The sequence below is a fragment of the Trichosurus vulpecula genome, chromosome 2 (assembly GCF_011100635.1).
Source record: "Trichosurus vulpecula isolate mTriVul1 chromosome 2, mTriVul1.pri, whole genome shotgun sequence".
Taxonomy (NCBI): Eukaryota; Metazoa; Chordata; class Mammalia; order Diprotodontia; family Phalangeridae; genus Trichosurus; species Trichosurus vulpecula.
In genome coordinates this window covers 47,454,276-47,478,560 of record NC_050574.1, presented here as the reverse complement: position 1 = coordinate 47,478,560, position 24,285 = coordinate 47,454,276, and the positions used below count along the sequence as shown (strand labels likewise).

General features: G+C 44.9%; 1 protein-coding gene across 1 annotated transcript in view; it reads right to left on the bottom strand.

Annotated features, from left to right (window-relative positions):
• The window catches only part of KAZN (kazrin, periplakin interacting protein), a 148,222-nt gene that overhangs the window by 4,134 nt on the left and 119,803 nt on the right, over positions 1-24,285 (bottom strand). The window contains exons 5-7 of the mRNA XM_036745319.1: positions 13,075-13,264; positions 6,172-6,302; positions 1,122-1,172 (exon numbers count right to left, since the gene is read on the bottom strand). Coding sequence (XP_036601214.1) covers positions 1,122-1,172; positions 6,172-6,302; positions 13,075-13,264 — 372 coding nt within the window. The remainder of the gene's footprint in view (positions 1-1,121; positions 1,173-6,171; positions 6,303-13,074; positions 13,265-24,285) is intronic.

Below are 24,285 nucleotides of genomic sequence, written 5' to 3'. Positions count from 1 at the left end.
CACGTCTTCTGACTCCATAGTCACCAATGGTTCTGCTATGCTGTGTGCTGCTTCCCAGGTTGAATTGTGACTCGGTTTCTTATTTCCTGTGGACACTGGGCATAGCTTTCTCTAGCTCTGGGACTCAGTTTCCTCCTCTAGGAAATGAGTGGGTTGGCTCCACAATCCCATGATTCCATAAGGTTGCAGAATTAGCCTGGGAATGAGTGACGTAGCTGAGTTCTAAGGGAAGGCCTAGAATGGGGAGGCTCAGGTTCACGTTCTTCTTCAGTCTTCAGCCCCTGAATAGCCTCGTGGTAGAAGGCAACCACTTGGAGACCTGGGTTCAAATTCTGCCTCAGGTGCTGAGTAACTGTGGGACCTTGAACAAGTCTCTCAAACTCTTCTAGGCTCTTGTTTACTCATTGGTCAAATGGGAGAAATAATCATCCCTGGGTCAGTAATTTCACAGGGCTGCTGTCATGAGGAAAACACTTTGAAAACCTCAAGACACTGTATATAAAAGTGAACTGTTATTTTAATCTCACCTTCTACACAAAGCCTTTTCCCAGCCTCCTTAATTCTAGTGCCTTCCGCCATTGATCAGCTCCCATTTATCCATTTATAGCTTGTTTACATCTTATCTCTCCCATTAGAATGTGCGCTTCTTGAGGGCAGGGATGCTTTTTTGCCTTTCTGTATATCTTTTGCCTAATCACAGCAACTAAGCAGAGGAGGTACTTAAGAATTTTTTTACTTGACATTATTAACCTTCTCATTCATAGGGTGAGAGATTTAGAGCCAGAAGGAACCTCTGAGGTCATTTGGTCCAACCCCCTTATTTTAAAGAGGAGACATGCCCAGAGAAGCCCAGCGAGTGACCCATGGTCACGCAGGATGGAAGCATCAAAGGGAGAATTTAAACCCAGGTCCTCCGATCCCAAATCCTTTGGCCTTTTCCTATGCACCCTGTTGCTTAATCTCTGCTGCCTCCATCTGCAAAGATGGAAAGTGGGACCTTGCAGGTATGTCGTGAAGGTGAATGAGATGAGGGGTCCTGTGATGAAGAGGTGCCATGGGGTACAAGGCTATTGGGTATTGGGTCAAAGAGGGCCCAGCTGATTAGAGGAACTCCAACCTACCTGTACAATTGGGTTGTGTAAATTCTTCTGTACGGGTCCGGGACTGTCCCCCTACCAGCAGAAAGAGAGAAATTCAGTTGATGAATGGAACATAATCCCATTCCCCCATGACCAGGGTCATCCTACAGACTATCGATTCCATAAGAAAACATTCCATCTCCTCCTGCTCCCACCATTAGAACCAGCGAATACCTCAACAGCCATCAGGTACCTCAAAAGCCGTCTTTATATGTCTAATCAGTAGTCCTTAAGAGGGAGCCCCATTACTTCTTTTTTCCCCATTAGAATAATTAATTTATTTTTAGTTTTCTACATTCATTTCCACAAGATTTTTTTTTGGAGGGGGGAAGGCAGGGCAATTGGGGTTGAGTGACTTGCCCAAGGTCACACAGCTAGTAAGTGTGACAAGTGTCTGAGGCCGGATTTGAACCCAGGTCCTCCTGACTCCAGGGCTGGTGCTCTACTCACTGCACCACCTAGCTGCCCCCCATTTCCACAAGATTTTGAGTTACAAATTTTCTCCCCATCTCTTCCCTCCCCCCAACCACCAGATGGCATGTATTCTGATGGCCCCTTTCCCCAGTCTGCCCTCCCTTCTATCACCCCACTCCCCCCACCATCCCCTCTCCCCTGACTTTCCTGTAGGGCAAGATAGATTTCTATACCTCATGAGCCCCATTACTTCTAAAAATATAGGTGATTATCTCGATGGCTCCCCGGCATACCTTCAGTGGGCTTGGCTAGACTAAGAACCCATGTGTATATAAGCTAATCCATCTAAGCCTGGACCCTTCCCACCTCCTCAGTCTTCCCTAACTCTCGCATTTTACTTCTATGTACTACTCTATGACCCAGCTTCGCTAGCCTCTTTTCTGCTGCTCATACAAGACATCCTATCTCCTACCTCCACGCATTTACACTGGCTGTGCCCTACTCCTCCCTTCTCATTGTCATCGCTTATTTTCTCTGGCTTCCTTCAAGACTGAGTTCAATTTCTATCTTCTACAGGAGGTCTTTCCCCCATGGCAAACCTGCCTCAGCTCCCCCCCTCTCCCCACCCTGCCTCCTCACCTGCTAGTCCTTTCCCTTTGAGTTACCTTTCATTTATACTTTATATACTTTGTCTGTACATAGTTGTTTGAAAGTTGTCTCTCCCAGCAGAACGGGAGCCCCCAAGGGGCTTTCTTTGTATCTCTAGACCTTAGCACGGTACCTAGTACACAAGGGTTTAATAAACCCTTGATGACTGACCAGAGTGGAAAGGACAATGGAGGCCATTAAGTCCAATCCTTTCATTTTATAGAGCAAGACCACACGTGGAATACCCATGCCTCACACTCACATGTCAGATACAGAATTCGAACCCAAACCCTCTTACTCTAGAGTCAGTACTCTGAGACAGAGAGGATGTCATCAAGCTTCTTTAAAGAATGGCTCACTGTTGGTGGAGTTGTGAACTGATTCAATTATTCTGTAGAGCAATTTGGAACTATGCCCAAAGGGTTATAAAACCCTCTGACCTAGCAATACCACTACTAGGTCTATCCAAAAAGAGAGAGAAATCAAAAAGGAAAAGGACCTATATGTACAAAAATATTGATAGCGGCTCTTTTCTGGGGACAAAGAATTAGAAATTGAGGGGATGCCCATCAATTGGGGAATGGCTGAACAAGTTGTGGTAAATGATTATGATAGAATACTGTTACACTATGAGAAATGATGAGCAGGATGCTCTCAGAAAAACCTGGGAAGACTTACATGGGCTGATGCAAAATGAAGTAACAGCAATATTGTGCAATGACCAGCTGTGAATGACTTAGGTATTCTCAGCAGTACAATGATCCAAGACAACTCTGAAGGACTCATGATGAAAAATGCTATCCAGCCTCAGAGAAAGAACTGATGGGGTCTGAATATAAATGGAAGCAATTTTTTTTTTTACTTTCTTTACTTTTCTTGAGGTTTTTTTGGTCTGTTTCCTTTCACAACATGGCTATTATGGAAATGTTTTGCACGATTACACATGTATGACCTATACTGAATTGCTTGCTTTCTCAATTGGGGGGGTGGGAGGGATGGGGAGGAAGAGAGAGAATTTAGAACTCAAAGTTTTAAAAATGAATGTTAAAGATTGTTTTTACATGTAACTAGGGAAAAGTAAATTACTATCTATATTTTATATGTAAAAACAATGTATGTATATGTATATATATAATGTATGTATGTGTGTACGTATATATAAATGTGTGTACATATAATGTGTGTATATATAATGTGTATGTGTGTGTATATATAAATAATGTATGTATGTATATCTGTATATACACATACATACATACATCCATACATACATACATACATGTTTAAAAGAACAGCTCACAATTCCTGGGGTAGATGGAGGGCCTTGGATACAGGCCCTCAGTCCACCAATCTAAGCCATTCAAACTTTCAATGAGATTTAAAGAAAAACACCCATGTTTCGAAGCTTCTGCCTAAGTGCCTGCCCCAAATGGCATCCTGACGTAGCAATCAGAGCTCATTAATTGCCAGGCTTCCTAGCCTGTCATCTGGTGATAAATCTCTCTGAACTTAGCCAGGTTGGTCCTTAGATGGCAGGCAGAGATCACTGTCAACCCCCCAATCTAATCTCTTCCAAGTTAGCCTAGAAGCCTGCCTGGGCATGTGCTCAGTGTGCATGGCTAAACTCTTGAGACCTCAGGCTCATCTTCAAACTTCAGTGAAGCACCTAATTTGGGCTGGGTGGTTTCAACAAAGAGAGATTTTTCTATAGAAGGTTATTACTACTATTACTATTGTCAGTACCACCACCTTACATTGGCATAACACTTGACATTTTAAAAAGTACTTCTAAACATATTATCCCAGCCATACAGGACATTCAAGACAGGTATTAATATTCTTGTTTTACAGATAAGGAAACTGAGGCAAAGAAAATGAAATGATTTGCCCCAAATCACAGAGGTAGGGAATGGCAGGGCCAAGACCAGAGAACCTTGATCCTCTGACTCTCAGGCCAGGGGTCTGTCCATTCACTACATCTGTACAGCGTCTAGATGTGGAAGTGTACACAATAATCGAAGACTCTCCTATACCTTTGGGAAATCTAGATGCTTGGACCAAAAAAAAAAAAAAAAAAGAAATTACAGGCAAGGGAATACTGTCCTCTGGTTGTAGTTTACCTGATACATAAGAATAGCGAATGAGAATAAGGTAGAAACAATGTTCTGATTGTGCCAACCCAAACCTATAGACTTCTTACTTGATGTGTTGAGGCCAGAGCATGAGAGGATCTGGAATCTTAGGAGAACACAAGGCAGATGAGGGTAAGAGAGGGAGTACTTTCCAACAGGCAGATATTTTGGAAGGCTATCCTACCCTGAGGGATATCAGCCTAGGCAAGTTGCACCTTCACAAGGCCCAAACTCATGGACTACATTCAGGTGCGATAGGCTGAAGACAGAAATAGCTTAAAAGAAATTTTAGCTAAATTTTTGGATAATGGATTCACATTTACAAGCTGCCTTTCTCAATCCCTCCATTTGTTGATGTGTTCCCCTTCCTCAAAGTCTCTCATACTTATTGATCCAGACAAATATGGTATTCTCCCAAGCAGAATGGAACATCCACAAGGGTAAAGACTGGTTTTCTTTTGTCTTTGTATTCTTAGTGCCAAGCCCAATGCCTTGGACATGGTTATTTAATTTAATATTTTGCTCTAGACTTGTGATTTCAATGGGATTGGGAATTCTCAAGGTGGAAATTCTCTCGACCAAAAGATTGGCTACTTGTAAATTGGTGGCATCAAACTTGGGTAGAAAGAGAACCCTGTGTGACCCTATTGACTTGGACAATCACAAATTATCATTAACTATGTTACAGTCTGTCTTATTTATCTTGTTAAACATTTTCCAATTACATTTTAATCTGGTTTGGCTGTACTTGGAGGTTGGCTGGAGGAGTTTGATAGCCCTGCGGTAAATAACCTACAGTCTTAGAGAATGGCCTTGGGCCATTAAATGCCCTTAAGTAATGGGCACTGAGAGGTTCAGTAAGTTTTCTGGAGTCACAGAGCCAGTTTGCATCAGTCAGGGCTTGACCCCAGGCTTTCCTGGTTCTCAAGGCTGGTCCCGTATCCATTAGGCTACCCTGACTCTCTGGTACATAATCAGCTCTTAATAAACATTTGTTGAACAGAACTGAATTGAAGGCAGAACTAGGATATTCTGGGGAGATCCCTAGTCCTCTGAGGCTGTCTGAGAGGCCAACGATGCCTGGCCAGAAACTAGTCCTTTGTAATCATAATCAAACCAACTGTTATTGCGCCTCGAAAAAAGTGTGCTGATCTATTTCCCCATGTTCACTATTCTTGTAGCTCTCCAGACCAGATATGCCTCCTTGGTCACCACTGTAAGCTCTTTGAAGGCATGACCTGTCTTTGCCTTTGTATTTTGTATTTGTATCTAGCACTTAGCATGGTGCTTGGCACACAGTAAGCACTTAATAAATGCTTTTCCACTGATCCATCCATCCATCCATCCATCCAACCACAGGGCTACATGGACAATGGTGCTGGGTCAGGTTGGCAATGACTTTTGCTTACTCCTGGCTATCATGGAGAGGCAGGGCCAACTCCTGACTTTCTCTTGGGTACTCAGCCTAGAGAGTTCTTCACTCCCCTATCCTCCCTGAGGTGGTGATAGCAAACAATCTCCATTCTTTTCTATTCTTCCACACCCCAATGCTCTGGCAATAGGAAGAAAGGGAATATGAAATGCTAGACCAATGAACCAAAGGGGCTGGGTAATTTCACTGGGTCAGCCTGGAGTGAAATGCAGAAAAGCCCGAATGTTCTCACTGAAGCAGGGAGGCATGGAAGGAAAGAAGAGGAGGAGGAGGAGGAGGAGGAGGAGGAATGCCCTCTTCCTGCCCATCCCACCCTGCCTGTGCTCTGCTTTGAGGAGGTGGAGAGAGGAGAGAAGCAGGTGGAATGGGAGTGGTATGAAGGGTAAGACAAGACAAAGAACCTTACATTGCAGAGGGAGTGCGTCCGGTGACGAGGGGAGTTGATGTCACTTGGCGTCGATGACCGGTCTCCTTCGGCCGCAGATGCATCAGAGATGATGGAAGGCTGCCGAGAATGACAGGGGCTCACCCTGACAGCTGGAAATTGGGACACAGCGAGTTAGGAAGGGAACAGAAGGAAACAATCTTGTTGCTACTGTCCTTATTCCTCCTGAGAGCTTCTCCAAGCTCACCTTTCACACATACATCCCTACTCCGTGGAGTGTTTTTTCTTCTTTTAGTACCAACCCTATTTACATCCCCTTTGCTTTCCAAAACACTCCCAAACACATTAAACGATGATGATAATACTAATAATGATGATAATGGGGGTAGCTGGGTGGCTCAATGAGTACAGCACCAGCCCTGGAGTCAGGAGGACCTGAGTTCAAATGTGACCTCAGACACTTGACATACTTACTAGCTGCGTGACCTTGGGCAAGTCACTTAACCCCATTGCCCTACCTTCCCCCCTCAAAAAAAAAAAGAATGATGATGATGATGATAACAATGTCCATAATAACAATAATGATGATGATGGGCACTTTCATGGTACTTTATAATTTCCAAGTGCTTTATGCATATTTGAGCCTGTGAGGTAAATATTACTATTCCCCCTTTACAGATGAGAAAGCAGAGCCTTGGAGAGGCTCAATGACTCGCCCAGCCTCATCCGGCCAGCAGGGTCATGAGACCATGGAATTATAGACTCAGTGCTGGAAGGGAATTTTGAGGTCACATCGGCCCGCCCCTCCTATTTTACTGATGAGGAAAGTGGGACCTCATGAGGTTCAGTGGCTCGCCCCAAATCACAGAGCTAGTAAGTGGTAAACCCAGGATTTTAAATAGACGTCATTTAGCTCCAAAATTCAACACTTTCCATTACAGCTGCATTTCTCTCGTCACCTATTTTTGGGTGTGATAGCTATTTATATTTGTGCTTTATCCCATGGAGAGACCATGCACATCTTTGTGAGGTCAAGGGTGATATCTTGGCTAAAGTAAAGGACTTTAAGACTTACAAAGTACTTTATACCCATGATCTCACTTGACCTTTTTAGATATACTGTAGCTATTAATTTATCCCCACTGCATAGATGAGGAAACTGATGTCCAGATTGCTGAAGGGACTTGACCAAGGTTGCAAAGCTAGCAAAAGGTGGGGTTTGAACTTGGGACCCTGCTGACTCTCAGATGGGCCCTCTCACCACCACGTCAGGCTCAAGAAACATTTACCAAACTGACTTGAATTCTGTCCATTGCCCTCTTCCTTCTCTGAAGGTACTCTGAGGTACTCTAAGCTTGGTGGGCCATGTGGTAGAACACTTAGTGTTCTACTGCCACGATTTCATCCACATGGTAGAGCTCCCAGTATGGAAACCCCTACCAATGCAGAGAGACAGCAACTCATCTGTAACCTAGAGCCTTAGAGAGTTACCTGGGGCCCTGAGAAGTTAGGTGACTCTCCCATGGGCACCCAGGTAGGCTATGTCAGAGATAGGACTTAAACCCAAGTCTTGATTCTATCATGCTATACTGCCCCTTCAGCTGCTAGTGTTAGTATGGGAGTGCCTTGAAGACAGGTGCTGGCTTTGCCTATCCTGACCCCAATCGCTTAATAAATGCTTTTTAAATTAAGTGATGGATTGCTGCCAACACCATGACCAACAACCATAATCCATGTCATTTTATTCCCTGCCAGATAGGGCACATGGCACATATGCAATAAAGAGGTGGTGACTTCAGGACACCCTAAGGGGTTCAGGCCCAGGAGAAACAGTTCACAAAGTTAAAAGAAAATCACTAAGGTCTTGCTCACTCCTTCCTCTGCTTCAACCAAGGGCTGAAAACCACCCACTGTGGGGAACCACTCGGACCCCACCCACCTCTGCTAACTCTTTTGTTGTTATTTAGTCCTTTTTCAGTTGTGTCCAACTCTTTGTGACCCTATTCGGGGGTTTTCTTGGCAGACATACTGGAGTGTTTGGCCATTTCCTTCTCCAGGTAAACTGAGGCCAACAGGGTGAAGTGACTCGCCCAGGGTCACATGGCTAGTAAATGACTGGGGCCGGATTTCGACTCAGGAAAATGAGACTTCCTGACCTCAAGCCCAGTGTTTTATCCACTGTGCCACCTAGGTGTCCCTGCTAACTCTAGCAATCCACCAAATCAAGAATGGCCTTGCTTTCAGACCTCATGAAGCTGCAGGTAACATCAGACCCTCTCTATACTCCAGGAGATCTACAGTCTCCCTCAATGTCCAAAGCAAACAAATACACAAACAAAAACCAATCCCCTATCCCTCAAAGCAGAATGGAGGTAGTGAGCTCCTGAACATCAAATGAGATATTGTAAAGTATTTAGCATAGTGCCTGGCGCACAGTAGGTGCTATCTAAATGCCAGCTATCATCATCACCACCACCACCACCATCATCATCATCATCATCATTACCATCACTGAAGGTCTTCAAGTAGAAGGCTACCTGTTTTCAATATTGTAAAAGAAATGGCATCTGAAGGGCATGGTAGCTCTGAGATTCCCCAGCCCCTATCTCCTCTCACCTGGACAGTTTTATTATTAATGTCCCTGCTTCCAAGTCTTTCCCCTCTTCAAAACATTCTCCAATTAATGACCAAATTCATATTCCTAAAGCACAGATCTGGCTGCATTACTCCTCTGCTCAAAAAGCTACAGCAGCTCCCTATGCCTTCTAGCATAACATGTTAGAATGTAAAGGGCCCATGTTTTCATTCCTTTTTGTATCCACAGCACTTAACATAGTGTCTGGCACATATTGATGACTTAATGACTATTTATTGATTTGACTGATTCTTTCTGGTCTTGACAGCCCTTCACAATCTGATTCCAATCCATTTTTTCGTGACTCCCCACTAGGGTGCTCTATGTTCCAGCCACACTAAATAACTTGATGTTTACTGTACAGGAAATCCACCTCCTATCTCTGAACAAACTGTTCCTCCATCTGGAATACAATATTAGCAATTTTTGGTACAGTAGAGCATTACCAGCTGGCGGCATCAGGAAAGTCCTCATCTCAAGGCTCTTGGAATCTCTACCTTCCTTCAAGGTTCACCTCCAACATGAGGTCTCTCCCAATGCCTCCAGTTATTAACGTCCCATTGCACCAAAAAACTACCTTAGATTTAATTGTCTATTTACTTATTTGTATATGTATTGTCTTCCTAGAGTAGAATGTAAGCCTTTCAAGGATGGACCCTTTTTAAAAATCTTCATTTTTATATCCACATCTACTAAATGCTATGGGCCATGTGCCTTATCTGGTAGGGAGTAAAGTGACAGTGATTATGGTGGTTGGTCATGGTGGTGGCGGCAATTTAGCAGACACTTAATAAATGCTTGCTGGCAGGGACAGTTAGTGGTGCAGTGAATAGAGTACCAGCCCTGGAGTTAGAAGTACAAAGATAAGGTCCTGTCTGGTACTGTCCTCAGACACCTACTAGCTGTGTGACCCTGAGCAAGTCACTTAACCTCAATTACTTCCAAAAAACCATAACTAACTAAATAACTAAAGAAATGCTTGTTGGAGTGGGCTGAATTGATCCTATGAATGTGGGCATTTTCTCCAAACTCTTCCCCTCAGAATCATATTGAATTTATTTTGAACGTATTCTGTACACACTTTGATGCGGCCAAGTTATTTCTCTCCTTGAGGAGAGAGACTGTTTAATTTTTGTCTTTGTGTCTTGAGCACCGAGGACAGTGTCTGACCACAGCAAATCCTTGAGAAACACTTCACTGGAATCCACTAAGTATCATAAGAATCAACGGGACCCCACTAGCATATTGAATGGATTGTTGAGAGATCCTCAGAGAGACAGAGGTGAGAAGAACCCAGAATCTGAAGGAGTGGATGGGTTGGGATCTACTTCAGCAGAAACAGAAACCAGCCCCATGGGAGGACAGGGATAATGAAGTATCAAGGTCTTTTGGGCCACCAGAACCCATTCATTCAATTAAATTCAACAAGCAGGTACTAAGTGCCTGATGGGCCAGGCAGAAGAACACGGTGCATCCCACTTCCTGTGGCAATGATTCAAAAGGAGCTCTCACATTCCCTTAAGTCTGACATCGAGCCATAAATTTCGAGCTGGGAAGGAATGTTAGCCGCCATCAGGTCCAAGTCCCCTGATTTTCACAGATGAAGAAAGTGAGGTCCAGAGAGGCCTAGAGGTTTGCTCAGGGTTACATGGCTCATCAGTGCCAATGGTGGGATTCAAACCCAGGTATTCCTGTTGAATTCCTCCAAGTACAATCCTGTATCTGTTCTGCTTTGTGGTCTTCTCTTCTCAGCAGTTCCTTTTCCTGATGTTCCTACAGCAATGCTTTCCAGTGCCCTCACATCCTGGGTGCCCACCTCTGAAAACTCTCCAGATTATCAGTGCTTCTCCTAGAGTGCAGTGGCCAGAATTGGACATAACAGTCTCAATGAGGTCTACTTGTCCTGTCCTATCCTTCTCGACTGTCTTTGTTGTCGTTCAGTCATTTCAGTCATGCCTGACTCTGTGTGACCCCATTTGGGGTTTTCTTGGCAAAGACACTGGAGTGGTTTGTCATTTCCTTCTCCAGCTCATTTTACAGATGAGGAAACTGAGGCAAACAGGGTGAAGGGACTCGCTCAAGGTCACACAGCTGGTAAGGGTCTGAGGCCAGATTTGAACTCACAAAGATAAGTCTTCCTGACTTCAGGGCCAGAACTCTATCCACTGTGCCACCTAGCTGGTCCCCTCAAATGTCTTACTGAGCTTTTAAACTTTTAATCACTTCAGAAGTACAAATGCTACAAACTTACCAAAAAAAATGGAAAGTTTGTTTATTTAAATTGTAAAAAGACTTATTTTTCTTATTAAAATTCAATGTATCTTGTGCTATGCATCACTCTTCAGCTTCAAACTTTGTTTAAAAAAAAAAAACTTCAATCAGCTGTTGCTCAGTGACTGAAAGGATGGCATTTGTAACCCTCGCCTTAAGGTTTTCCAAAGAATGAGTTTTTGATGAATACAGGACAGTTCTGACATGACCCCAAAAGAAAAAGACTAACAGAGATGCATCAGGTGCCTGAGGTATCTTCTCCCAATCTGCTGGTCTGAGAAACTGTCATCCAGACAGGGTGCTCCGTCTTGTTAAAATTGAAAATATATTCATCCCAAATCCACAAAAGTAAATAAATGGAAAATAAATTTAAATAATTAAACTTTCAAATGATGGGGCTTTTGGGGGGTAAGGTGGTAGCATTTATGCTTTGGAAGTTACTAAAACTTAAAACTGCACCAAGACCTTTGAGACACCTTGTTCCGTCCTGTATGCTCCACTCTGTCTTCTCCATTCGGTATTCTATTAATACAGTCTGAGACGACCTCATTCAGTCGCCTTCTATTGCTAAAGTCTGCTAGGACCCTCAGCTCTTTCCATCTAGCCACGCCTCCCCCATTCTGTGCTTGTGGCCTTGATCTGTTGAATTAAACGAAAGAACAGCAGCTTTGGGGCCTTTGGCGACGGCCCGCTGACCTCCCCCACGCCCTCCCCCCGTCTGACATGGTCCTGTTGCATCTGCCATTCAAATCTGGCAATTTTCTTTTATATCTTGTCCATACAGCACCAGACTTGGAACCAGGAAGATCTGGGGTCATAGCCCATCGATGATACGCACTGGCTGTCAGTACTAGTGACTGGGTACGTCACTTCCTCCCTCTTCCTCAGCTTACTGAGGATGATAACACTCATTTCATGAGGCCATGAGGACACTTCAGTGAGATCATCTAAGGCAGGGGGGCTTGGCAAATTTTAAAAAGTTATGCAGATGTCAGTGATTACATTTATTATTATCATAAAAGAGGGAAAAACAGAATCTGCCAGGCACAGGGTTTGAGGATTCAAGACAGAGAATGGGAGGGCTCTTAGGGATCATCTAGGTAGGACATGGGTTCCTAACTTTTTGTTTGTCCTGGACCCCTTTTCAGAATAAATAATAAATATTAAGCACCTACTGTGTGCCAGGCATTGTGCTGTTTTATAGATACTGTCTCATTTTATCTTCACAACAACCTTGGGAGGTAAGTGCTTTTATTATCTTCATTTTACACATGAGGAAACTGAGGCAGAAGGGGGTTAGGTGACTTGTGAAGAGTAATACAGCTACAACTGTCTGAGACAAGATTTGAACTCAGGTCTCCCTGGCTCCAAGTCCAGGACTCTACACACTGAGCCACCTGGCTGCCTCTAAAGAAGAATGTTTTTTTTTTAAATGCATAAAGTAAATAGCAGAGGATTACAAAGGAAATCAATTATATTTAAATGCAATTATCAAAAATTTTTTAAAAACCAAGTGCCTGGAATCCCAAGGTTAAGAACCCCTGACAGAAAATGCCAAGAACTTTTTTTTTGAGGGGGGAAGGCAAGGCAATTGGGGGTGAGTGACTTGCCCAAAGATATACAGCTAACATCAAGTGCCTGAGGCCGGATTTGAGCTCAGGTCCTCCTGACTCCAGGGCTGGTGTTCTATTCACTGTGCCATCTAGCTGCCCCAGATGCCAAGAACTTAAGACAGGTAAAGCTATCTGCCTGGAGTTGGTGAGGCAGGGAGGAGCAAAGCCAAGACTCAATCCCATGTCTGCCCTCTGACAAACTCGAGTCTTCCCACCACACCACATTACCCCTCTGATGGGGCTCAGGAGTTTGACCATCAGCTACTAGTGGATTCAAATGCCAGAGCTCTAGAAAACTAGAATATTGGTGCTTTTTTCTAGAACTTTCCAGGGGAGCTGGCTTTCTCCTTTGATGGAAGGCTCCATTAAAAGCCAACCACTACTGTGGGCCCAGCTGGGACTCACCTTGCCGGTCTGTGGGGTGGGGGGGATGTGAGTGGTAGAGCGTCTGTTGGCTCTGCCGGATGGCCGCAGTGAGTGGGAGGTCCGCCTGCATCACCCATTCCTGATTGCCGTTGAGAACTGTCTCGCCCGGCATGGCGAGGGAATGCCGCTTGGGGACGTCCTTGGTCAGGGTGGCTAAGGACTGCTTTGCCTGAGCAGAGAGGAGAAGAGAAAGAAATAGGATGGATTACTTGGGGCTCTGACATCAGCACTGCCCCAGTATTCCCACCCCTGTGCAGCCCATCCTCAGAAAGCCCTTCTGCCTTTTACCATGATCAATGCCCAACCACCTCCATGGGCACTGTCTCAGATGGTGTGAGAAGGGTGTGAAACAGGGATGTTCCATGTTCTCAGAGGCCTGCCCATCTGACTGAGAGACAAGGCAGCTGGATGGCATCAAATTGGAGTGTTCTAAGAATGTTACACTTTGCCACCAAAGACCAGAAGGAGGACTGCAGCCCCATCTCCTCCTGGGTCCCTTCTCCCTCCCTCCATCCCTAGGCTTCTCAAGGTCCTTGGCTCTTTTGGGCAGGAAAGCAACCTTCTGGAAGGTAGCTCCTGCTAGTAGTAGATGTGGGAGGACAGAAGCCACTAGAGACAGTAGAGAGCATCCTGGATTAGGGGACAGAGGATCTGGGTTCAAATCCTATCTCTCAAACTTAGTGCAAGTGGGACAAGTCCCTTGTGGTCTCTGGGCTTCAGTTTGCTCATCTGGAAATTGAGGGAGTTGGATTTGATTTAGTTCTAAATCTATGAGCCAAGGATTCCATAGGCCTAGGGCTTGACATTCCACCCCTCTATTCAGAGGCATGAGTTAGTGGCTTGTGATTATGGAGATTCAGACAGAATCTGAATCTGAATCAGAATAAGAACCTTACAGGGCGGTTGTAAGGATCAAACCAGATAACCTTTAAAGCCTTCTGTAAACCCTAAAGTAATACAATTGCTAGCTACTGATATTAAGAATAAAATGAATAAATTAAAACCCATGATTCTAGAAGGACCTAATTCTATTGAAATACAGCTATCAAATTATTTTTAAAAAATCATGGACCCTAGGCTAAGAACCCCTTCACTACAAGATTAGGACAAATGGAACAAGGGCTCTCGGAGCTCTTGAGGCCCCCAAGGTGTTTCCAGAGGCTGAGCAACAGCAGTGGAGGGGTGGCCTAGTTAATGCTCCAATGACTTCAGGCTCTCTTGACTTTCTGGGGACCCGTCACCTGGCTTTGAAAATTCCTCCTAGCTGAAGGCCAAGAAGCCTTTCTAGAGGAATTATCAGGGACAGAATTATAACAAGGGTGTGTGTGTGTGTGGGGCGGGGTAAGAAATGATTATTTCTCTCTTGTATTAATAGGTTAGACTTTAGAGATTGGCTCAGTAAAAATCTGTTAACATAACTAACTACTGAATCAGGACCAAGGTTTTTCTCCTACTTTCTCATCCAGAAATCAACCAGTGTGGGAAATCTCTCTCAAAGATGTACCCAGGCCAAGATCTAATCAAAGACAGTAAAAGAAACTCTAAGTCTGAACTAATAGGTTCATTCCTGCTTATTGTGTTTGCTCAGACAGGCCTGGGAAAATGTGGATCCTCCCTTTTGTCAGATCGGTGATAAGGAAATTGATAAGTCTCTTTGACTAAGATTTAGGTGATCCAAGTCACATACCCCAAGACCCTTATTGTAATAGAGCCCAGCCTCTCATTGTAATATTGATTCCCTCATTAACTGTTAACCAGAGTTGATTGCCACCCTCAGGAACACCTGCTCTTCCATATAAACTGTGAGCCTATCTCCACGAGGGGTCTTTGTTTTAAGAGAGACAGCCAAATGACCATCCTTTTATTAATAAACATGCTGGCCTTGCTAATAAAATGATTAAATTACCCAGAAATTATTTCTCTCAGAACTCTTTTAATCGTCACAGTGTATTTCCATGGAGGAGTGTAGAAAGGGCACTGGGCAGGGAGTCGGGCAGAACTGGGTTCCAATTCTGACCCAGGTACTCAGTAGCTATGTGATGACCTCTCTTCTCCCACCCCTCCCCAGGCAAGTCACTTAAAAAAACTCTCTCTGTCTCAGTTTCCCCATCTGTGACATGTAGGGGGAAGAGGGAAAGCTGGATGCGATGGTCTCTATGGTTCCTTCTAAATCTATGCTCCTCTGATCAGAGACCCCCTGATGTCCAGCCTGATTTCACATCCTCCTCATGGCCTCTACTTTGTAGCCAATTCTATAACTGGATAATAACAGATTCTGACAATCTATCTCTGTTCTCTACCCTCTATCTACCGTTTCCTGTAATAACCACAGCAATGATAACTAACTTGAGCGTTTGCAAAGCACTTCAAATATATGTTACCCCATTTGATCCCCACAATCATCCTATATTGGAGGTGCTATTATTATCCCCGTTCTGCAGATGAGGGAACTGAGGCTGAGAGGAGGTGAAGTGACTTACCCAGAGCTACACAGCTAGTGTCTTATCTGAGGCAGAATTTGAACTCCAGTCCTCCTGATTCCAAGGCCGGTGCTCTATCCACTATTATGAGTGGGTACTTAAGATTATTATGAAGTTCTGAGATAATGTGCATTAAGCACGTTGCCAACTTTAAGGAGCCACATAAATGTCAGGGGGTATGACACAAGGGCCAGAAAATTGTCTTCTAAGACAAGAAAACCAAGGTTGGAGTCTCACCTCTGACGCTTCCTGGCTGTGGAATAAGTCACAGAGCTCAGAGGCTAACAGCTCAGTGCTCAAGGTAACCCTCCACCATCTCAAGTTGAAGAGCTGCCAATTTATATCAGGAGAGGGATTTTCCCCACTTGGCAGTTCCCTAGAGCAATAAAATCCTAGGTTCAGCCCCCATCCTTATTATAGCGATTTCTAACCTGGCCATTCCAAGGTACTTCTCCCTTTTTCTTCCCTCTGGAAAATAGCTGTGGTTGTGCTTGCTCTCTCTGTCTTTCTAAAGTCCCTGAGGGCTGTAAATCGGATCATTCTGGGGGTTTCCCCAGAGGTTTGAATTCCCTCACACTGCATTCTCTTTTGGGCCCATCTAACTCTGTAAATTGTACATTTCATTCCCCTGGCCTTCGGGCTCAGTCTCTGACCTTACTAATTTTAATTTGTCTTCTCTGATGGCGAGTACAAGGGATGAATGAAACAGGTGTTTGCTGAAGTGACTGGAACCTGAGACCAATGACGGAGGACATCCTGACATCCTGCACATTCCCCCCTGGTGCCCCGATCAGATGCAGTTTCTGGGGCTGGGGGGGCCATGAAGCTAACCTCTCCTTCAATTCAGTCCCACTCAATTAGGGACCCTGGTGTAGTGGAGAGAGTGTTGGACCTCAGGTCAGGATGATGGGTAGGAATCATGTCACTGACAATTGCCAGCTGGGTGATTCTGGGCAAATCATATTACCATCTGGAGCCTCAGTTTCCTCATCTGTAAAATGAAGATAATACTATGTGGAGTGGTGTTTAGCTAGCACATAGTAGGCACTTAATAAATGTTTAGTGACAGACTATGGTCTTTTCTTCAGAAGGTTGATATGAAGCTCAAATGCGCTGATATATATATATATATACACACATATATATGAAATGTTCTGCAAAGCTGAAAGTATTATGTAAATGACAGTTATTATTATTGTTAATAAGAACAATCCTTGTTAACTTCTGACCTCTGGGAGAACAGGAATTGTTTTGTTTTTGGTTTTTTGCTTTTCTTTATACCCCTGGTGCTTAGCATAGAGCTTGGAACACAGCATATGCTACATTAAATGCTAGTTGGTATCTTTACATTGGATCTTCCTGTCCTCTGATCTCTATGACTGCCAGGATTAAATTTCAAATCATTGTTTGGTTTTTAAAGCCTTTTACAACCCAGTCCCTCCCTACCTTTCCAGTCTTCTCACACCTGACTGCTCTCTACGAACTCTTACGATGCAAACACAGCACTCCATCTCCTGACTCCAGGCATTTGCACTGGCTGTCCTGCATGCCTGGAATGTCTTCCTCCCTCCTCATCTCTGCCTCCAGGCTTCCCTAGCTCCCTTCAAGTCCCAGGTCAAAATCTTACCTTCTCCAGGAAGCCTTTCCCAACTCCTCTTAGTTCTAGTGCCTTCCCTCGGACACTGGCATCCATCCAGTACCAAATTATTTACCTCGTCTCCCTATTTAGTGTGGAAGCTCCTTGAGAACAAGGGCAGTGTTCTTGCCTTTCTTTGTATCACCAGAGCTTAATACGGTGCCTGGCACGTAAGAGGCTCTTAATAAATACTTGTTGACTCACTAACTGAGAAAAAAAGCTGCCAATGTATTCCTCAGGAGAATTTCAGGGCAGAATAGTTTAGGCAAGGCGCCAAAGGGGCAGACCTGCTTTGTGTGTAGTTTAAAAAAAGCAGGTTGTTGAACTGTCTTCCCACCCATCTCAGTTACTCGCTCCCTATTCCAACCAAACTAACTTGCTTGGCATTTCCCTATCGATGCCACTGCCAGCCTCCATGCATTTGCACAGGCTGTGTCCCATGCCTGGAGTGCTCACTCCTGATGCTTGGAATCCCAAGCTTCCTCCAGGGTTCATTTTAGGTGTGACCTTAGACATGGCACCTGCCTTCATGGCTTTCCCACAACATTAGCATCCTGTCTCTTACCACCAGAAAGACTTTTTATATAGTTTGTATTCCCCTCTCAGCACCCGTGTTACTTTGTCCCAGTACAATATAGCTCCTTGAGTCTGGGGCTGTTTCTGGTTTTGCCTTTTTCTCCCTACTGCTCACCTCTTGCAAGTCAGAAATACTTGTTGAACTGAACTGGAAGAATTAACTGTGTGACCTTGGGCAAGTCATTTTCCAAGCCTCAGTTTCCTCAGCTATCCAGTGGGGGAAGGGTTGGGCCTGATGTCCTCTGAAGTCCTTCCCAGCTCCAGGTCTACACTCCTACAATCCCATGTGTTGCGGGCCGCGTTAGAGCTGAGCCCTGTCCTCCTCAGACCTCCAGGCCCAGGGGCCTGCTGAGATTAACTCAGGGCTTTGAGATATGGGTGGAGCCAGGAGGAGGGGTCTCGCCTTTGTTGCCTCCCTGGCAATTCCAGGTCTTTGCCTGGACCTGCCTGAGCACATGGAGTTCCCGGTTCTTTGCCTGGACTGCCTGACCGCAGGGAGCTTCGGGTTAGCTTCCGGTTAGCGCAGGAAGAGAAGGGGAGGAGAGTAGGCGGGGTCGGGGCGGTCCTAGTACCCAGGTGTCTTGAATTTTACCTGTCCTTCACCTATGTAACTAAAGAATGTACCTACGTCACTAAAGACATAAAAGTTTGCTGCTACCCTGAATAAATGGAGTCCTTCACCATCTTTTGGCTCCCGCCCCATTCATTGTCCGCAAGATCAGGTCCTTTGCTTAGGCAAAGGCCTGGGGCTTGGGGGGAACCCCGAGTATAGTTGCGAGGCTTCGGGAGCCAGTAACACCCATGAATGACAGATTTAGAGATCACCTAGCTGAATTCCCTCATTTTGCAGACGAGAAGACTGAGGCCCAAGGAACTGAAATTGCCCAGGGTCACACAGGTAGTAAATGTGGCAAAGCCAGGATATGAACCCAAGGCTTCTGGCTCCAAATCTAGGATGCGCCTACCCAAGGAGTTTTTTTGAAGAAGTACCTTTAGGAGAGGTGCTACAAGCTCTTTTGGTGGTGGCCTAGAATAGGGGCAGCTAGGTGGCATAGTGCATAGGGCCTGGAGTCACAAAGACTCATCTTCCTGGGTTCAGATCTGGCCTCAGACACTTACTCCCTGTGTGACCCTGGGCAAGTCACTTCACCCTGTTTGTCTCAGTTTCCTTTTCTGTAATGTAAATGTAATTTGTAAGTGTAAATTATATCTGTAATGTAAAGTAAGCTGGAGAAGGAAATGGCAAAGAAAACGCCAAATGAGGTCACAAAGAGTTGAGACACAATTGAAAAAAAATGAACAACAACAAAAGAAATGGAAATTAAGGGGATGCCCATCAACTGGGGAATGGCTGAACAAGTTGTGGAATATGACTGTGATGGAACACTATTGTGCTATAAGAAATGACAAGGACGGTGGTTTCAGAAAAACCTGGGAAGACTTACATGAACTGATGCAAAGTGAAGTGAGCAGAACCAGGAAAACACTGTACACAGTAACAGCAACATTGTAAAGTGATCAGCTGTGAATGACTTAGCTATTCGCAGCAATACAATGATCCAAGATAATTCTGAAAGACTCATGATGAAAAATGCTATCCACCCCCAGAGAAAAAACTGATGGTGACTGAATGCAAATTGAAGCATGCTTTCTTTACTTTCTTTGTCTTTTTTTTGTCCATATTTTCTTTCACAACATGGCTAATAAGGAAATATTTTGCATGACTTCACAGGTATCATCTATATCAAATTGCTTGCCTTTTTAAGGAGGAGGGGGAGAGAATTTGGAACTCAAAATTTTTTAAAAAATGAATGTTAAAAAAATTGGGGGGGTGGAATTTTGGAAAATTTTTAATTGGGGAAAAGAAAAAAAAGAGAGATGCTGCAAGAGAGATACATTTTCTGACATGACTACTGTGGGAACTTGTGCCAGATTGTAGATATGGTCAAATGGGGTGACGAGTAAAGCACTTTACAAACTGTAAGGTACTACTACTACCACCATCACCACTACTACTACTATAAGTGTTGAAGGATTTGCTTTTTAGGTTTTAAACAATTTGCTTAATGGTAGTAGTGGGTGGGAAAGATTAATTTAAAAACTTGCTATTTATAAAAATTTTTTAAATCTAAGCTGTTTATGCAGTGAGAGAGTGAAAGAGAGGGAGAGAAGGGGAAAGAGAAAGAGACACAGAGACAGGGACAGAAATGCTCTAACTCAGTCTGCCAAGGCTCCTGGCATTTAAGCTCTTGTTTCTTGGGAGACATAGCTGAGGAACCAATGCCTTCGGCTCCCACTGAGGTGGGCCGGGCCCCTTGGAGTTGCCAAGCTGCAGGAAGTCAGCCAGTCAATGGAGAGAGAGGCCTCCCAAGCAGGCCATGTAGCATCAAGAAAGGAGAAGCCTGGGAGCAGCCATGGATGTGCAGGCTGAGAGGGTCACAGGAATTAGAGGTAGAAGGGACCTTTCAGACCATCTAGTCTCAGCCTTTGGCTCAGGAGCTAGGAAGACCCAGGTTCAAATCCTGCCTCTGACACCTTTGATAAGATCTAGATTTCAAGCTGGGAGGGACCTTGGAAGGCACTTAGTTCAAATCACTTATTTCACAGAGGGGGAAACTGAGGCCCAGAGCAAGTCAGTGGATTGAAACTATTCTGTGACACCACATTATTCCTCTTTTGTACTTAGTTTGTACATATTTATTTTTTTCTTATCTTTCTATTCTCTGTGCTCTTCTCCCTCTCCCTCAGTAGAATGTAAGACCCTTGAGGGCAGGGACCATGTTCACTTTTGTCCATGTGTCCCCAATGTCACCTCAGTGCCTGACACATCTGTGGGGGGGAAGGGAACCAACCCTGTGATTTCATTTGTATAGGGAACTCCTAGTGAGGAACTTCCTTCTGCCTGTGCAGATAACCACCTCCACCATAACTTACAGAGTTGCCCAGGGCACTGAGTGGTTAAGTGACAGGGGTGGTTTTTGAACTCAGGTCTTTCAGACTCAAGACAGAAATAAGATAACTGATTTCATGCTTAAAGAAACCTTAAAAGTCATTTAATTCAACTCTCTCATTTTATAGATGAGGAAACCGAGGCTCTCAAAAGTAGAAGGACTTCTTTAAGTCCATTCCCTACTCACTATGCAACAGTGGAGTCAGGAAGACCCAGGTTCAAATCCTACCTCAGACACTTACTAGCTGCGTGATCCTGGGCAAGTCACTTAACCCTGTTTGCCTCAGTTTCTGTAACAACATGGATAATAAAAGCACTTATTTCCCAGGGTTTTCGTATCTCAGACATAGCAGGTTGTTTAGTAAATATTCGTGGCTGTTGATGCCTATGGTCATATAGGTATGAGAAAGGGCCAAATCAGGGAGCCCAGACCAGGTCTTCTATTTCTAAATCCAGTGGTCTCTCCCTGCTTTTATCCTTAAGGAAATCCTGTAACCTGCTGACCTCAGTTTACCTAACACCAGAAAGGGGAAAACAAGGTTTTCTTAGAATATCGGCTCAGAGAGGGTCTAGGCCACATCTTCCACTTGTTCTGATGTTCTGTGTACTTCATGAAAGACAGGCAGTCCTTCGTGATATCTAAGCCAGCACAGAAGCAGTTCTCTCTGCCGTCAGAACTCTGGCTTCTGAACACTATACTGGCTAACAATTAACCAACACCGACATCTCCTGACCTCTCAGCTGCATCCACACCTTCTCCCCCCTTTCTGCCCCGCACCGAGGGGACGTAGGTACTAATTAACCAGACTCAGGGCCTCTGAAGATGACACATGCCCCCGATCCAGCAGAGAATTGGAGATTTACAGACCGGAAGAGCAGGTAGCTAGTTTTACCTTCAGGCATGGCTGAGAATCAGGATTTCTCTCATAGCTGAGACCCTAGATCTGGTGTGGATATGGTTTTATCCCATCCCCATTCTGGAAAGACGAGTTGAGAGCTGGGACTTAGGAGAGAATTGATTTATCTCAGGGAAATCACATCTAGTTAGTGTGAGGAAAGTGGGGAAAGAACTCTAGCCTGAGAGTCAGATGACCTGGATTCAAATCCCGAGTCCATCAGTAACTTGCTCTATGACTTGACCTGGGTTTGAGTCCCGGGTCCACCAGTAACGTGCTCTGTGAGGTCTCAGTTTCCTCCTCTGTAAATTGGAAGGTGAACTAGATAATTTTCAAGCTGGGTAAGACCCTAGAAAGTATCAAATGATATTTGGAAAGCACTTGATACAGTGCCTGGTACATAGTATGTAAAGGCTTCTTTCCCTAATTCCTTTCTAAAATCCCATGATTCCTCTGTAAGAGTCTTAGACTGACGAGTCAGGAAAGCTGGGTTCAAGTCTTGGATCTGCCATTAACTTGTTTATGTGACGCCTCTCTGTGCCTCAATTTCCCCAAGCATAAACAGGGTACTTTGGAAGAACTGTAATACTGCTTCCGGTTCTGAAAATTCTAGAAGTCTTTATAAAGATTCAATTTTAAGGTCAGTTTTTATGCACATTTCCTATGTTAGCAGATTAAGTGCCAAACACTAAGTTAACTGTTTTAAATACTGATCCTTACAACCCTGGGAAGTAGGTGCTTTTATTATCCAGGTGGTTACAGATGAGGAAACTGAGGCAAACTGGTTAAGTGACTTGCCCAGGGTCACACAGCTAGTAAGTGTCTGAGGTAGGATCTGAACCTGGGTCTTCCTGACTCTAGGCCTGTGCTCTATCTACTGTGCCACTTAGCTGCCTATAAACACGAAAGAAGTAGTAGAATGAATGAGTGGTAGAGAAAGAACTGGTAGAACCAGAAGCCTTGGACTTAAATCCGTGTGACCTTGGACAAGTCACTTCATTTCTCTAGGCCTCAGTTTCTCTATCTGTAAAATGAGCAGAAGGGTAAAGATGATTTCTCTAAACCTTGCTTAGAATGAATGTCTTTCCCCCAATCTCAGGGAGTGACAGGAGAAATCTGTCCACTAGGTGTCAGTCTTGGGCAACAAAGCCCAGCCTGTGGAAGGGATCTTCCAACCTCAGAAAGCCTACAGGAGACGTCCTGGGGATCTTTAAGCCCTGGAAGGCCAGTTGTGTGGAAGAGGAACTGGATGAGCCTTGTTCTTCCTGGCCCGAGGGGTCAAAAGTAGGAGCAACGGATAGAAGTCGCAGGGAGGGACCGGAATGGGCTGCCAAGGGCAGTGAAAGGTTTCCTAGTGCTGGAGCTCCTTCAGTAAAAGTCTTACCACAGAAGGTCTGCTCCTCGATTTGCTGGGAAACAAGAAGGAAGCCTGGGGGTTGCATTTTGGGTGGGAGGGTCAAGAAAAGGCATTCTACTAACTGTGCTCCATTCAGGGGGAGACCGGGGCTAGTAAATGTCTGAGGCCACATTTGAATTCAGGTCTTCCTGACTTCAAGCCTGCCACTCTCTGCACTATGGTGCCACCTAGCCGCCCTGAGGCCAATTCCTTTCCCTGAGTTTTCTCCACTGAAAAATGAAGAGGTTGGGCACTATAGTGCAGTGGGGTTAGGGGACCTGGGTTCAAATCCTACCTCTGACTCCTCTCACTACCTGTGTGACCCAGGGCAAATCACTTAGCCTTCCCTGCACCTTAGTTTCTTCATATGCAAAATCAGGCGGTGCAAGTAATGGGTCTCTGAGGTCCCTGTCTGCTCTAGCTCTAGGATCCAAAGCCTCTTCGCCTCTCTGTGCCTCAGTTTCCTCATCTGTAAAACAGGCATAATCATAGCACCTCTCCCCCAGGGTTGTTGTAAGGACGGAATAAGACAGTAGTAGTAGAAATGCCAATGTTGTCATGGTCATCATCATCGTCACCCGGCCAACCCATAAGGGCAGGAGGCAGGATTTGATTCCAAGTCCAATGCTCTATCTGCCGTCACATACAGAACAGAAGGGACCTCACTTCAGTCCTCTGAATGCTGACGGGAAGGGTGGTACTGTCTGCCACAGAGCCAGAGCTCAGGGTCTGAACCGCCGTGCCCCTCCGACAGTGCTGGTGGATTCCTGGCTCCTCTCTCTCTGCAATGCTGTGTGTCCAGAGCTGGCAGGTCATGCTAGGTAGAGACCTGGGCTGGGAAAGATATCAGTTCAAATCCAGCCGCTGGCACTTCCTATCTGGGTTATCCTGGTTATAGCATGTAAACTGTATTTACGCGAGTCCAATGGACTTCATAACGGTCCCAGACAGGCTGTGATCTGTATCAGGGGAGGAGTTCCCCATGTTGGCCAAAACTTCACCCCTTTTCTGGAATGACTCTTAGAATCCTTGGCTTCCTTCAAGGTTTGGCCCAGGTGCTGCCTCCTATGGGACATTACCCCGGCTCCCTGCCGGTTGTTAGTGGTCATTCTCTGCTGAAATTAAGTTTATATGTAGTTTGCGTTTGGAGGCAGCTAGGTGGCACAGGGGTCAGAGAGCTGGGCCTGGAGTCGGGAAGACCTGAGTTCAAAGTTGACCTCAGACACTTACCAGCACTGTGACCCTGGGCAAATCAC